The sequence below is a fragment of the Dryobates pubescens genome, chromosome 2 (assembly GCF_014839835.1).
Source record: "Dryobates pubescens isolate bDryPub1 chromosome 2, bDryPub1.pri, whole genome shotgun sequence".
NCBI lineage: Eukaryota > Metazoa > Chordata > Aves > Piciformes > Picidae > Dryobates > Dryobates pubescens.
Genome location: NC_071613.1, coordinates 3,079,017 through 3,094,204, shown reverse-complemented (window position 1 = coordinate 3,094,204; position 15,188 = coordinate 3,079,017). Strand labels below are relative to the sequence as shown.

At 49.4% G+C, this 15,188-nt stretch overlaps 1 protein-coding gene across 1 annotated transcript in view; it reads left to right on the top strand.

Annotated features, from left to right (window-relative positions):
• INTS7 (integrator complex subunit 7) overlaps window positions 1–12,965 on the top strand; it is a 39,409-nt gene extending 26,444 nt beyond the window's left edge. The window contains exons 14-20 of the mRNA XM_054169296.1: window positions 836–1,030; window positions 4,252–4,355; window positions 4,699–4,767; window positions 7,035–7,167; window positions 8,996–9,094; window positions 11,576–11,761; window positions 12,640–12,965. Of these exons, the coding sequence (XP_054025271.1) occupies window positions 836–1,030; window positions 4,252–4,355; window positions 4,699–4,767; window positions 7,035–7,167; window positions 8,996–9,094; window positions 11,576–11,761; window positions 12,640–12,927 (1,074 nt within the window). The 3' untranslated portion in view covers window positions 12,928–12,965. The remainder of the gene's footprint in view (window positions 1–835; window positions 1,031–4,251; window positions 4,356–4,698; window positions 4,768–7,034; window positions 7,168–8,995; window positions 9,095–11,575; window positions 11,762–12,639) is intronic.
• The last annotated feature ends 2,223 nt before the right edge of the window (window positions 12,966–15,188 follow it).

Genomic DNA, 15,188 nt, shown 5'->3' with positions numbered 1-15,188 from the left:
GCCAGTAACTTCAGCCAGTTCTTGCTCTTCTGCCTGATGCAGGGAATCGCTTTTGCCGTCCTTTGTGTTTGTTTGTGCCACAGATTGAGTTTCAGTCTGCTGCTGTTCATACCATCCTGCCTCATGCCAGCTTCAAATGAAAGTGCTGGCTGAAGCAGAGTATTGTGGGGCTTCAGACTGCAGCATGAGAAGTTTGTTATGGTTGCTGCTTTTGGATTCTGGGGTTTCTGGGTGTTGGTTCTCTTCTGCTGAGATGGCAGTGGGACAGGGAGGGAAGGGGGAGTAGCTCCCTGGCTTGGGTTTTTAGCTTGCTTGCTGCTGCTTTCTGCTGTGCTTTTTCTGCAGATATGCTAAGGCAATTGTGCATTGTTGTTGTTGCCTCCTTGATTCAGTTATCTCCTTAACTCTTATCTCAACCTGGAGGGGGTTTTGTGTCGCTCTTCCCTCACTTCTGTATTGTAAGGGAAAGGCTGTGTTAAACTAGCATGGTTTGCCTTACAACTCAGTATGCTTTCTTTTATGGTAAGGACTGTCTGGGCTAATGTTCTATGGAGCCTAATGGCTTGAGCTTGGACAAAGAGCAAATAGGTGCCCGAACAGAGCTGTCACAGCTAAGTCACATTTCTTACAGGAGGGTCAGGCTTGAAATGCAGCTTAGAAATTGCCTAACTCCTGCGTTGTTTTCGGTCAGTATGGTTTAAAGTGAGCAAATCTGTTAAATGCAGCTTTCAGAAAGCAGGGGTTTGGGATTGAAGGATTCAGTTGTCATTGCAAGGCTATTTTGTCATGATTGCCTATGGCCAAGGTTGCCAACATTCCTGTTGCTGTGTTTCAGGCCGCTAGTACGCCACTTAATCCTCTGAGCTTTCAGTGTGGATTTGTGAAACTGAGGATTGACCTTCTGCAAGCTTTTTCCCAACTTATCTGTACCTGCAACAGCCTGAAAACAAGTCCACCACCAGCTATTGCCACAACCATTGCTATGACATCAGGAAATGATCTCCAGAGGTGTGGGCGCATCTCCAACCAGGCACGTGCTCTTCTTCCTCTCTTTTGCAGCTACATTTATGACTCTGGTATGACTTTTGCCTCTCAGCAAACATCTGATGAAAGCAATGGACAGTGGCAGTGAAGAGTTCAGTTCAATAGTGGGCCTTGGTTTCCACCTGTAGCTATAGAAATGTCTGCCTGCAGCAGGCAGTGTTTTACAGCTGAGCATGTATGTGTGTTCGCTTACCCATTCACACACGCAGCTTCCAAGGACATGCACGCAGTAAGCCACTCAGTGCACTCAAAATGCAGCAAGACCTTTCACACCTTGTTTTGAAATGCCTCAGCTATTGAAGAACACATACTTTAGGACTGCACTTTGACTCCTTTTGGTGAGTGTTGGTGACTGAATTGCTACTGTACAGATCACCGAGACAGACATGTACAGTGCATGGACACCGTCCCCCATGGCAGGCTCCTGGCCAAGCTGTCAGCCCCTGGCTTGGATGGGAGCACACTGCGATGGGTTAGGAACTGGCTGGAGGCTGAGCCCAGAGAGTGGTGGTGAATGGTGCCACAGCCAGCTGGCAGCCAGGCAGTAGTGGTGTGCCCCAGGGATCAGTGCTGGGCCCCATGCTCTTTAACATCTTTATTGATGATCTGGATGAGGGCATTGAGTCCATCATCAGTATATTTGCTGATGACACCAGGATGGGGGCAGGAGAAGATCTGCTGGAGGGTAGAGAGGCTCTGCAGAGGGACCTCGACAGGCTGGACAGATGGGCAGAGTCCAAGGGCAGGAGATTGAACACATCCAAGTGCCAGGTTCTGCACATTGGCCACAACAACCCCATGCAGTGCTACAGGCTGGGGTCAGAGTGGCTGGAGAGCAGTCAGGTGGAAAGGGACCTGGGGGTGCTGGTTGATGGTAGGCTGAACATGAGCCTGCAGTGTGCCCAGGTGGCCAAGAAGGCCAATGGCATCCTGGCCTGCATCAGGAACAGTGTGGCCAGCAGGAGCAGGGAGGTCATTCTGCCCTGTACTCAGCACTGGTTAGGCCACACCTTGAGTCCTGTGTCCAGTTCTGGGCCCCTCAGTTTAGGAAGGAGGTTGACTTGCTGGAACGAGTCCAGAGAAGGGCAACAAAGTTGGTGAGGGGCTTGGAACATAAGCCCTATGAAGAGAGGCTGAGGGAGCTGGGGTCGCTTAGCCTGGAGAAGAGGAGACTCAGGGGTGACCTTATTGCTATCTACGACTACCTGAAGGGAGGTTGTAGACAGGCAGAGGTTGGTCTCCCAGGCAGCCAGCACCAGAACAAGAGGACACAGTCTCAGGCTGTGCCAGGGGAGGTTTAGGCTGGAGGTTAGGAGGAAGTTTTACCCAGAGAGAGTGATTGCCCATTGGAATGGGCTGCCCAAGGAGGTGTTGGGGTCGCCGTCACTGGGGGTGTTCAGGGCGAGGCTTGACAGGATGCTTGGTGCCATGGTTTAGTTGATTAGGTGGTGTTGGATGATAGGTTGGACATGATGATCTCGACGGTCTCTTCCAACCTGGTTTATTCTATTCTATTCTGCTCTGAAATAATAGAATAGAATTAGCCAGGTTGGAAATGACCTTTGAGATCGAGTCCAACCTATCACCCAACACCATCTGATCAACTAAACCGTGGCACCAAGCACCCCACCCAGTAGCTCTCTAAACACCTCCAGAGATGGTCACTCCACCACCTCCCTGGGCAGCACATTCCAATGGCCAGTCTCTCCTTCTGGGAAGAACTTCTTCCTAACATCCAGCCTAAACCTCCCCTGGCACAGCTTGAGACTGTGTCCTCTTGTTCTGGTGCTGGTTGCCTGGGAGAAGAGACCAACCCCCACCTGGCTACAACTTCCTGTCAGGGAGTTGTAGACAGCAAGAAGGTCTCCCCTGAGCCTCCTCTTCTCCAGGCTAAGCAACCCCAGCTCCCTCAGCCTCTCCTCACAGGGCTGTGCTCCAGACCCCTCCCCAGCTTTGTTGCCCTTCTCTGGACACCTTCCAGCAGCTCAACATCTTTCCTGAACTGAGGGGCCCAGAACTGGACACAGGACTCAAGGTGTGGCCTAACCAGTGCTGAGTACAGGGCACAATGACTTCCCTGCTCCTGCTGGCCACACTGTTCCTGATGCAGGCCAGGATGCCATTGGCCTTCTTGGCCATCTGGGCACACTGCTGGCTCATGTTCAGCCTACCATCTACCAGCACCCCCACGTCCCTCTCTGCCTGGCTGCTCTCAGCCACTCTGACCCCAGCCTGTAGCTCTGCATGGGGTTGTTGTGGCCAATGTGCAGAACCTGGCACTTGGATGTGTTCAATCTCATGCCCTTGGACTCTGCCCATCTGTCCAGCCTGTCGAGGTCCCTCTGCAGAGCTCTCCAACCCTCTAACAGATCAACTCCTGCCCCCAGCTTGGTGTCATCTGCAAATTTACTGATGATGGACTCAATGCCTTCATCCAGATCATCAGTAAAGATGTTGTACAGGCTGGGGCCCAGCACTGATCCCGGGGGGACACCACTAGTGCCTGGCTGCCAGCTGGCTGTGGCACCATTCACCACCACTCTCTGGGCTCAGCCTCCAGCCAGTTCCTAACCCAGAGCAGAGTGCTGCTGTCCAAGCCAGGGGCTGACAGCTAATGAATCAGTAGATAGTCTCTGAGAGAGAGCACTTGGATTTATCCTCCAGGGATGAGGGAGATGGTTGGTGGTTGTTTTGGTGAGTTGTCTTTCTGGTTTTTATCCCAAGGAGGGAATGTTAATGCTGTGTTATGGGAACAACACCTGTTTAATGTGTGGGTAATAATCTCTCTGTAGAGTGATTCTTATTTCCTTAAAGAAATGAGAACTTGATGTATTTTGCCAGGCTGTTGGCTTGCTCCTTCAGTGCTGGATGTTCATAGTATCAGTCAGGGTTGGAAGGGACCACAAGGATCATCCAGTTCCAACCCCCCTGCCATGGGCAGGGACACCCCACACTAGATCAGGCTGGCCAGAGCCTCATCCAGCCTGGGCTTAAACACCTCCAGGGACAGTGCCCCAGCCACCTCCCTGGACAACCCATCCCAGGGCTTCACCACTCTCATGGGGAAGAACTTCCTCCCCACCTCCAGCTTCATTCCATTCCCCCTAGTCCTATCACTGCCTGAGCAGTGTTGCAGCATAGTGGTTTTGTGGGGGTGTGGGGCTGGTTGGTTTTGGCCTGGTTTGACTTGATCTGGTGTCTCTGCAGATGAAGCACTCGATGGAGGAGTTCCGCAGCCTGGCGACGCGGTACGCCGACCTGTATCAAGCATCTTTTGATGCAGACTCTGCAACTCTAAGGAATGTAGAACTGTATCCTTGGAGAGTTTTACCATTTGCCCACATGGGCATCGTGAAGCTTAATGGTCCTTCTTTCTGTCACCACAGGCACAAAGCCATTTCTCAGCACTCAGCAGCACAAACTGGGCACCAGTTGCTTAAAAGCTGTGGGGAAGTAAACGTTGCTGTAACGCAGAAGCTGCCACAGCATAGAACTTGAGAGTCTCACAGTTCTGTGTTTACTAAAGGATTAGTGACTGTAGAATTGCTTCACAAAAACTAGAGGAAAATAGGAAAAGTGCTGGTAACTATACTGCATGTCTTGTTTGAGGTGCCAACTCTGTACACCTTTTTAACTCCTTAGTATTGCTACCAGACAACAGCAGAGCTGCCTGTTGATTTCACATGCAATTGAAGCTCTGATTTTGGATCCAGAATCTGCAAAGTATGTTTGATAGTTAACTTTCTATTCCTTTGTTACTCATTACTAAATCCCTGGGGGGTTTTAAGGAGAGGAATTCAAAGAATGTTGAAGTCTCTCAGTAGACCTTTCTGTTTCTACTCTGGGCAGACTTGAGGACCTGTTACTGCTGTGCTATACCTGGTAGGCTAGAGGCAGTGATTCAGCCCATGTACCTACTGTTTGCACTTGTAAGCACACATTAATATCATAGTATCAGTCAGGGTTGGAAGGGACCACAAGGATCATCCAGTTCCAACCCCACTGCCATGGACAGGGACACCCCACACTAGATCAGGCTGCCCAGAGCCTCATCCAGCCTGGGCTTAAACACCTCCAGGGACGGGGCCCCAACCACCTCCCTGGACAACCCATTCCAGGGCTTCACCACTCTCATGGGGAAGAACTTCCTCCTCACCTCCAGCCTGAATCTCCCCACCTCCAGCTTCATTCCATTCCCCCTAGTCCTATCACTACCTGAGAGCCTGACAAGTCCCTCCCCAGCCTTCTTGTAGGCCCCCTTCAGATACTGGAAGGCCACAATTAGGTCACCTCAGAGCCTTCTCTTCTCCAGACTGAACAGCCCCAACTCCTTCAGTCTGTCCTCACAGGAGAGGTGCTCCAGCCCTCTGCTCATCCTCCTGGCCCTTCTCTGGACGCCTTCCAGCACCTCCAGATCCCTCTTGTAATAGGGGCTCCAGACCTGGAGGCAGTACTGCAGGTGGGGTCTCACCAGAGCTGAGGAGAGGGGGAGAATCGCCTCCCTTGCCCTGCTGGCCACACTTCTCTTGCTGCAGCCCAGGATCTGATTGGCTTTCTGGGCTGCAAGTGCACACTGAGAGCTCCTGTTGAGCTTCTCGTCCCCCAGCACCCCCAAGTCTCTCTCCTCAGGGCTGCTTTCCAGCCATTAGTTCCCTTCAGAGTCATGCAAATAGAGGCACTAAATTAGTTTACATGTCTAAATATAAATCCATCACTTCTGATTCTTTTTTTTTTTAACAATGAAATTATACCCACTAGAAAATTACATAGAAGCACCTATGAACTGAGCTCTTTCAAGCTCCCAGGCTGAGACTAAATGTGAATAAACATCTTCTAAAATGGGCTTTTATAAATGTAAAGAGAAACGAACATCCTAAGTGACTGTGCTACTCATGAATTAAGCATTGCTTCAAAGATGCATTCGTTGTACTTGTAAACAGTGTGAATAGAATTAACCAGGTTGGAAAAGACCTTTGAGATAAGTCCAGCCTATCACCCAACATCATCTGATCAACTAAACCATGGCACCAAGCCCCCCATCCAGTCTCGTCCTAAACACCTCCAGGGATGGTGACTCCACCACCTCCCTGGGCAGCACATTCCAATGGCCAATCTCTCTCTCTGGGAAGAACTTCCTCCTAACATCCAGCCTAAACCTCCCCTGGCACAGCTTGAGACTGTGTCCTCTTGTTCTGGTGCTGGTTGCCTGGGAGAAGAGACCAACCCCCTCCTGGCTACAGTCTCCCTTCAGGGCGTTGTAGACAGCAATAAGGTCTGCCCTGAGCTTCCTCTTCTCCAGGCTAAGCAACCCCAGCTCCCTCAGCCTCTCCTCACAGGGCTGTGCTCCAAACCCCTCCCCAGCTTTGTTGCCCTTCTCTGGACACCTTCCAGCAACTCAACATCTTTCCTAAACTGAGGGGCCCAGAACTGGACACAGGACTCGAGGTGTGGCCTAACCAGTGCAGTGTACAGGGCAGAATGACCTCCCTAGTCCTGCTGGCCACACTGTTCCTGATGCAGGCCAGGATGCCATTGGCCTTCTTGGCCACCTGGGCACACTCCTGGCTCAAAGCTGTGGACTTCAAAACATTAAATGTGTAGGTGATGGAATTTTATTCAAAGCACAGGATTACAAACTTCCAGATGTAGTCTTAACTCTGGCATTCTTATTTTTCCTTGAGTTGTGGAACTTCTAGAAACATTGAACACTGCAGGATTAAATTAAAGCTAGAGGGGTTATGCATGCTGAGTCTGTTAGAGCTGCTTCAAGTGAGAGGGTGGGGACAGAAAGCAGTGGATAAGCTGTAGTTAAAGGGTTTAAGTGTAGAGGGCAAGCCTTCTAGTAGAAAATTAATAAAGGAACTGAGAATATGGGTTGAAAGGCATAGCTTGGGGTTTTTAATGGACTTCAGATGGTCCCAGAGGGTGGTCTCATTGGGCCTGTCTGGGAGGAAGCCTTCAGGAGTACAATGAGAAGCTTTGTTTTTCAGTTTCCAGGAGTACAGCTCCAATGGCACAGCACATGTTGAGAGTGAATATGAGAGAAGAATGATGTCTGTTTTTAATCATGTACTGGAAGAAGTGGAATCTCTCAACAGGAAGTACACTCCAGTGTCTTACTTGGCAAGTAACAGTTTTGAATGTATGTTCTGTAGGTAAAGCTCCACAAACTTGGCCACTCTGTGTGTGTGTGTATCACAGTATCACACAGTATCACAGTAACTAAGGTTGGAAGAGACCCCAAGGATCATCAAGTCCAACCTGTTCCAACAGACCTCACAACTAGATCATAGCACCAAGTGCCACATCCAATCTCCCCTTGAACACCTCCAGGGACGGCGACTCCACCACCTCCCTGGGCAGCCCATTCCAATGACGAACGACTCGCTCAGTGAAGAACTTTCTCCTCACCTCGAGTCTAAACCTCCCCTGACACAACTTGAGACTGTGTCCCCTTGTTCTGGTGCTGGTTGCCTGGGAGAAGAGACCAACCCCCACCTGGCTACAACCACCCTTCAGGTAGTTGTAGAGGGCAATGAGGTCGCCTCTGATCCTTCTCTTCTCCAGGCTAAACAATCCCAGCTCCCTCAGCCTCTCCTCATAGGGCTTGTGCTCAAGGCCTCTCCCCAGCCTTGTTGCCCTTCTCTGGACACGTTCAAGTGTCTCGATGTCCTTCCTAAACTGAGGGGCCCAGAACTGGACACAGGACTCAAGGTGTGGCCTAACCAATGCAGAGTACAGGGGCACAATGACCTCCCTGCTCCTGCTGGCCACACTGTGTGTGTGTGGTGGTCAAGAAGCTGAAGAGCACACTTGCTTAATTAATATAACCTCTTAATTACAAGTGTTCTCTAAGGAGTCTTACTACTTCAAAAAAGGTTTTCCTAAGCCATCTGTAACCTTCCTGGTCTGAGTGAAAATGTATTGTAAATGTTCTGATACTAAGAACATAGCAGATATTGATAAGCTACCTGAAAGTCATGTTGTCTGTCAGTTTTCTGCACCATGTCGCCTTTGCTCATGCTGCCACCATGCAAGAGTTTTTCCTTCTACCATGCACAGTGCTGGAAGGTCTAGCACTGGCCTAGCTTAGGTCACTGAGCTGCTGGCAGGTAGTGCTGTGTTTTGTGAGTATAGCATTTCTTTTATCAGTGCAGGTCATCAGGGAACACAGTGTAAACTGTACTGAATGCAAACAGTCAGCTGATAACCTGCTTCTTTACAGGGCTAGTATGGTTTCACCTTTTACTGTTAGGGAATCACAGAATCACCAAGGTTGGAGGAGACCTCAAAGATCATCAAGTCCAACCTGTCACCACAGACCTCATGACTAAATAAAGCTGAAATTTATGTTGATTGGAACCCAGTCATTCAGTTGTCGTGGCTGGCATCTCCTTGCCTTGCTTCTATTTGCAGCAGGCCCTTATGATTCCAATTAGAATAGAAAATGAGTTGTGTGAAAGGTATCCAAGGTAAACTCTGCACACTTGGTTGTCACTCACTCCGCAGTGATGCAGCTTGGTGACTTCAGCAGCGCTGCCTTGGCTCAGGAGCCAGAAAGATGCTGTAGTGCAGTGGGGAAGGGGAGAGTAAACAAGAGGCTTAAAATCTAATTAAGCTGTGATACATGCCCCTCTTGTTTGCAGGAGGGGGAGTTTGTGTGAGGGTTTTGTATGTGAGTTTCAATCCTATCTTGCTCTGCTGACTCTTAACACTAGGACTGAAATTACTTGGGTGGTTTCTCTGTCGTCTTTGTTCTTTCCATATCAGAACACCTCTTTTGATATAGGGCAGCATGTGGTTACTCTCATCACAGTGACTGTTGTCCTGTGAGTGCATCAGTGTGTTTCTGGACTTCTATTGGGAGCTGCTCCAATTTTAGTACCTTGAGTGCATGTTTGCTTTCCTGTGCTTTGAATGATCCATGTTGGTTTGGTTCTCTCTATTGCAGCATACAGCTTGTCTGTGCAATGCTGTCATAGCATTGTTGAAGGTCCCTCTTTCATTTCAAAGATACTTCTTTCAAAAGCTGCAGTCTACAAGCATTAAGGTGAGTACTGCTCAAGTGTGGCCTAGCATTTCTCATGAAGACTTCACAAAGAGACAAGTCATACTGAAGGCACAGAGCTTCCAACGTTTCACATGAAGGTCCTTAACTGCAAGTAGCATTTGGGTTTATCTGTTAGGAATAAAGTGACATATACAGGACCATAGGATCATAGGATGTCAGGGGTTGGAAGGGACCAAAAGAGATCATTGAGTTCAGTGCCCCCCTGCCAGAGCAGGACCATACAATCTAGCTCAGGTCACACAGGAACACATCCAGATGGGCCTTGAAAGCCTTCATGGAAGGAGACTCCACAACCTCTCTGGGGAGCCTCTTCCAGTGCTCTGTGACCCTTACAGTGAAGAAGTTCCCCCCTTCTGTTGTGGTGGTACCTCCTGTGCTGCAGCTTACATCCATTGCTCCTTGTCCTATCCCAGGGAGCAAGTGAGCAGAGCCTGTCCCCTCCCTCCTGACCCCCAGCCCTCAGATAGTTATAAACATTTATTAAATCCCCTCTAAGTCTTCTCTTTTCCAGACTAAACAGCCCCAGGTCCCTCATCCTCTCCTCACCAGGCAGTGCTCCAGTCCCCTAATCATTGTCACAGCCCTTTGCTGGACCCTCCTTAGCAGATCCCTGTCCCTCTTGAACTGGGGAGCCCAAACCTGAATGCAGGACTCAGGATGAGGTCTCCCCAGGGCAGAGGAGAGGGAGAGGAGAGCACAATCATTAAGTCACAGTATGGTGCTGCTTAGGCAAGTAGGATTCAGCTCTTTGATTGCAGAGTACCAGGAATGCAGCTTTTATAAACTTGTGATTTTTTTTTAGCTACATTTATCAGCTGAGTAAGAGTGGTGGTATGTGACATGCACTGCTTTGCTTTTTTCCCCCCCTCATGTGCTCCTTTTATCTGTGCAAACTGAAAACCTTAAGATTTTAAGTCCATTTTCTTTCTTTGGTCAGCTCAATACTTGTGTCTATTTTGTAGAAGATATTTTTCCCACTCCTTTTGAAGTACAATTAACAAAACTGATATAAAGACCATATTTCAATAGCTGAAGGTGACCTACCTGAAAGCTGGGGAAAGGACCATTAAGGAGGGCTTGTAGCACTAAATTAAGGGGCAATGGTTTTGAACTGGAGCAGGGTAGATTTAGGTCAGACATAAGGAGGAAGTTCTTTGCAATGAGAGTGGTAAAATACTGGATCAGACTTGATGCTGCCGTGGGTAACCTGATCTAGTTGGAGGTGTCCCTGATCACTGGGGGGGGGGGTTGGACAAGATGACCTTTGAGGGTCTTTTCCAGTCCAAGGCAATCTGTGAATATGTAAATAAATTCTATGTTTCTGGCAGCCAGGCACTAGTGGTGTGCCCCAGGGATCAGTCCTGGGCCCCATGCTGTTCAGTATCTCTATTGATGATCTGGAGGAGGGGATTGAGCCCATCATCAGTAAATTTGCAGATGACACCAAGCTGGGGGCAGGAGTTGATCTGTTGGAGGGTAGGAGAGCTCTGCAGAGGGACCTTGCCAGGCTGGACAGATGGGCAGAGTCCAAGGGCAGGAGATTGAACACATCTGAGTTCTGCACATTGGCCACAACAACCCCATGCAGTGCTACAGGCTGGGGATAGAGTGGCTGAGAGCAGCCAGGCAGAAAGGGACCTGGGCATACTGGTTGATAGTAGGCTGAACATGAGCCTGCAGTGTGCCCAGGTGGCCAAGAGTGGCAGTGGCATCCTGGCCTGCATCAGGAATAGTGTGGCCAGCAGGAGCAGGGAGGTCATTGTGCTCTGTGCTCAGCACTGGTTAGGCCACACCTTGAGTCCTGTGTCCAGTCCTGGGCCCCCTAAATTTAAGGACATCGAGACACTTGAACGAGTCCAGAGAAGGGCAACGAGGCTGGGGAGTGGTCTGGAGCACAGCCCTGTGAGGAGAGGCTGAGGGAGCTGGGGTTGCTTAGCCTGGAGAAGAGGAGGCTCAGGGGAGACCTCATTGCTCTCTACAACTCCCTGAAGGAAGGTTGTAGCCAGGCGGGGGTTGGTCTCTTCTCCCAGGCAACCAGCACCAGAACAAGAGGACACAGTCTCAAGCTGTGCCAGGGAAGGTTTAGGCTGGATGTTAGGAAGAAATTCTTCATAGAGAGAGAGATTGGCCATTGGGATGTGCTGCCCAGGGAGGTGGTGGAGTCACCATCCCTGGAGGTGTTTAGGACGAGACTGGATGGGGTGCTCGGTGCCATGGTTTAGTTGATCAGATGGTGTTGGGTTGGACTTGATGATCTCAAAGGTCTCCTACTCTGCTCTGCCCTGTTCTGCTCTGCCCTGTTCTGCTCTGCCCTGTTCTGCTCTGCCCTGTTCTGCTCTGCCCTGTTCTATTCCTGTTTTCCCTACCAAACCTTTCCTTGGAAATTTTTCAGTGAGGAGGGGTTCTGTTTCCTTTTTTGGTGGCATAAAATTACATTTTGGTCCGTTTCTTGTGTTTCAGCTTGCTCTGTCCCCATCCCCAAGGAACCCAGCAGAACCTATTGCAGTGCAGAACAATCAGCAGTTGGCCCTGAAGGTGGAAGGAGTTGTTCAGCACGGCTCTAAGCCTGGCCTCTTCCGTAAAATCCAATCTGTCTGCCTAAATGTCTCCTCAGTGCTGCAGAGCAAATCTGGACAAGATTATAAGGTATGGAAGGAATAGAGCCAGGGGGAGCCTTAAGCTGTCTTGCTGTATTCTTCTGGTCTTTTGTTTGGCTCTGGGTCACAGAATTGTCTGTTTGACATGAATGGGTAGTTCTCTCATTCTTGCACTCCTGACATTCAAGCACTGACCAGAGCCAGGTATGCTGCATAGAAGGCAGCTGGGACTTTCAAGGCTACAGTATGGTGATACCTGTTTAATACTAACTGCTCCTCCAATCAAGAGAGACTTTGTGATGGTCTGAACAAGTCTTTATGAATCTTGCTTGTGATGAGAAAAATTCAACCTAAATTTATACCATATAAAACTCCATGGGGGTGTTGGGGGTGGGGAATGGCAGGAGATTATTCTCCACCACATAGTCTAGAAGTTCTTATCCTTACTTTAAGGGTGAGGTTTGGGAGGGGTTGTGGTTTGTTTGTGGAAATTGGGAGGGCAGGCTGTCCAAATGAAACAGCAGCTGGGGGGATAGATACATTGCTGAAGTGAAGTCAGTAGTTTTATCAAGGCTTGCCTGTTGGTTGGGGGTTTTTGAGAGTGGGAAAAGGGAGGCAAAAAAGCCAGTTGCTTCTGAAAGAACAACAGGACTGGGAAGTGTGTAATGGTTGTCTTGTTTTTATTAGTCTGGAAAATTGGGACCTCAGGGAGAAAAAGTCTTGTGAACTGTCTTGCTTTCTGAATAGTGTGTAAAAAGCAGCTCTTCCACTGAAGCTTGTGAAGCTGGCTCAAACATGCTTTATGCACAGGTTTAGAAGAACTGAGGGCAAATATTTTTCTTCTTCTTCTCCTTGAAACAGAGAGCAGAAACCTTTATTGTAACAGGTTTACATCAAATGGCATTTTACCCTTCCATGTATTCTCAGATCCCTATTGACAACATGAGCAATGAAATGGAGCAGAGGGTGGAACCGCACAACGACTACTTCAGCACTCAGTTTCTGCTGAACTGTGTGATCCTGGGCACCCACAACATCACAGTAGAGTCCTCTGTGATAGATTCCAATGGTATTGTCTGGAAAACTGGGCCCAAAACCACTATTTTTGTGAAGTCTCTTGAAGATCCCTACTCCCAGCAGGTTCGTCTGCAGCAGCAGCAGGGGCAGGCGCCGTCGCAGCAGCAGCAGCAGAGGACAGCGTACTCACGCTTTTAGCTCCCAGAGGTGACTTGATCTTGATCAAGGGTGTTACACTTGGTGGTTTTTTCTCCTTGGAAACCATTTTTTTCCTGAAAGAGCTACCACTTCAGCTTTCTCCTAGAAAGTCTGGTGCCAGTTTGTGGAGTTTGGAATTCCCTGGCAGAGGCAACTGTTCGAATTTGGAGCTGTGTTTTTAATTGAACTTCTACCTGATCACTTCTGTTCACAAACCTGTTGCAGCAGGCCTCACAGACTTTGCTGGCAGAGGACCCCCAGAGCTCTCTGACTAGTCCTTTTCTGTGCTGTCTTTTTGTTGGAGCACACAGGTTTTGATGCTAGGCTTCCTGGACATGGGTAAAGATTTTGGCTAGTTAGGCAGAACTGAGCGTAATGCTAACTCTGTGTCTTCTAATGTGAAGGGCACTGTCAGGAATATCCAGAGGCTTTTTTGGTTGGTTGGTGTTTTGACAGCTCACAGCATTCGGCTGGCTTGTCTGTGTTCCTGCAATTCCCCAGCACCACTGACTGCATGAAACTGAAAGGAAAAGTTACACCTCCCTTCTCATACCCACTTACTGGAGAGGGAGGAGACTGCTCCAGGGAGTCTGGCCAGGAGGCAGAATTTTTGCAGGCAGGAACAATAACTGGTTCTTGGATGCTGCAGGAAAGATTCCAGTTGTTGTTTTTAAGCCCTAGTGTGTCTGTATTTTGGAAGGCTTTGGTTTTGTTGGGCTTCTGTTGTTTAAGAGGGAGATTAAGTTGCAAGTTGTTGTAAGTGCCTTTTTTTTTTTTAACAAAAAGAAAAGGAATTTTATTTCCCAAAGCTGTGTAAACTTGTGTACTCTGTGACCAATTTAGTAATGCTAAATGTTACTGGTGTTAGTGGAATGCTGCCACGTGGCAGTTCAGGCTGGGTGCCTCCTGTTCCTGCCAGGTAAGTTACACCTCCAGTGTCCTGAGGGTCCAGCCGGGTAGGTGGGCACAGGAAACAGCTTGTTTCATACCCATAATATCCTGCTCACTATAAATCCATCTGCAAAGTCTTTCACTAACTCTTTCTTCCCTCTCTGCTCCCATGGGAGATGCTCCCTATCAGGTAATGGTGGGGGAGTATCTCAAGGCCTCTTAGACCTGGCTATGCTTAATGCCAGGAGGAGAAGGGGGGAGGCAGTCTCAGACCTGGCCAGCCTGAGACTAGCCTAGCAGTTGGGGGAGGGGAAGAAAGAACCCTGGGGGGTTTGGGTATACCCTCAGGTGGGGAGATGGGAAATGTTGGGGACCTTTGGGTGTGCTGGAAGGGCCTGTGTATGCTTTGGGGCATCTTTGTCACTGTGCTTTGTAGCTTCTGTAAAACACTTCCTGCTTTCCATTTAAACTTCCATCACTTCTGCAATCCATTTGTGTGATGAGTGTCATTCTTTTGCCCCACTCAGGGGGCAAGAGAGGATCTGCCTGGCCTCAAACCAGGACATGCCTACACTAGAAACAGATTCAAAACAATTTTCAAAGTATGCTGCTTCCATCTCTGGTTTTCATGCTTCCCCTGAGACTCTCAGGCAGTAGGTCACAGTATCACAGTATAACTAAGGTTGGAAGAGACCCCAAGGATCATCGAGTCCAACCTGTCTCCACAGACCTCATGACTAGACCATGGCACCAAGTGCCACGTCCAATCTCCCCTTGAACACCTCCAGGGACGGTGACTCCACCACCTCCCTGGGCAGCACATCCCAATGACGAACGACTCTCAGTGAAGAACTTTCTCCTCACCTTGAGTCTAAACCTCCCCTGGCACAGCTTGAGACTGTGTCCCCTTGTTCTGGTGCTGCTTGCCTGGGAGAAGAAACCAACCCCCTCCTGGCTACAACCACCTTTCAGGTAGTTGTAGAGGGCTATGAGATCACCCCTGATCCTTCTCTTCTCCAGGCTAAACAACCCCAGCTCCCTCAGCCTCTCCTCACAGGGCTGTGCTCAAGGCCTCTCCCCAGCCTTGTTGCCCTTCTCTGGACACATTCAAGTGTCTCAATGTCCTTCTTAAACTGAGGGGCCCAGAACTGGACACAGGACTCAAGGTGTGGCCTAACCAATGCAGAGTACAGGGCACAATGACTTCCCTGCTCCTGCTGGCCACACTATTCCTAATGCAGGCCAGGATGCCATTGGCCCTCTTGGCCACCTGGGCACACTGCTGGCTCATGTTTAGGCGGCTGTCAATCAGCACCCCCAGGTCCCTCTCTGTTTGGCAGCTCTCAGCCACTCTGACCCCAGCCTGTAGC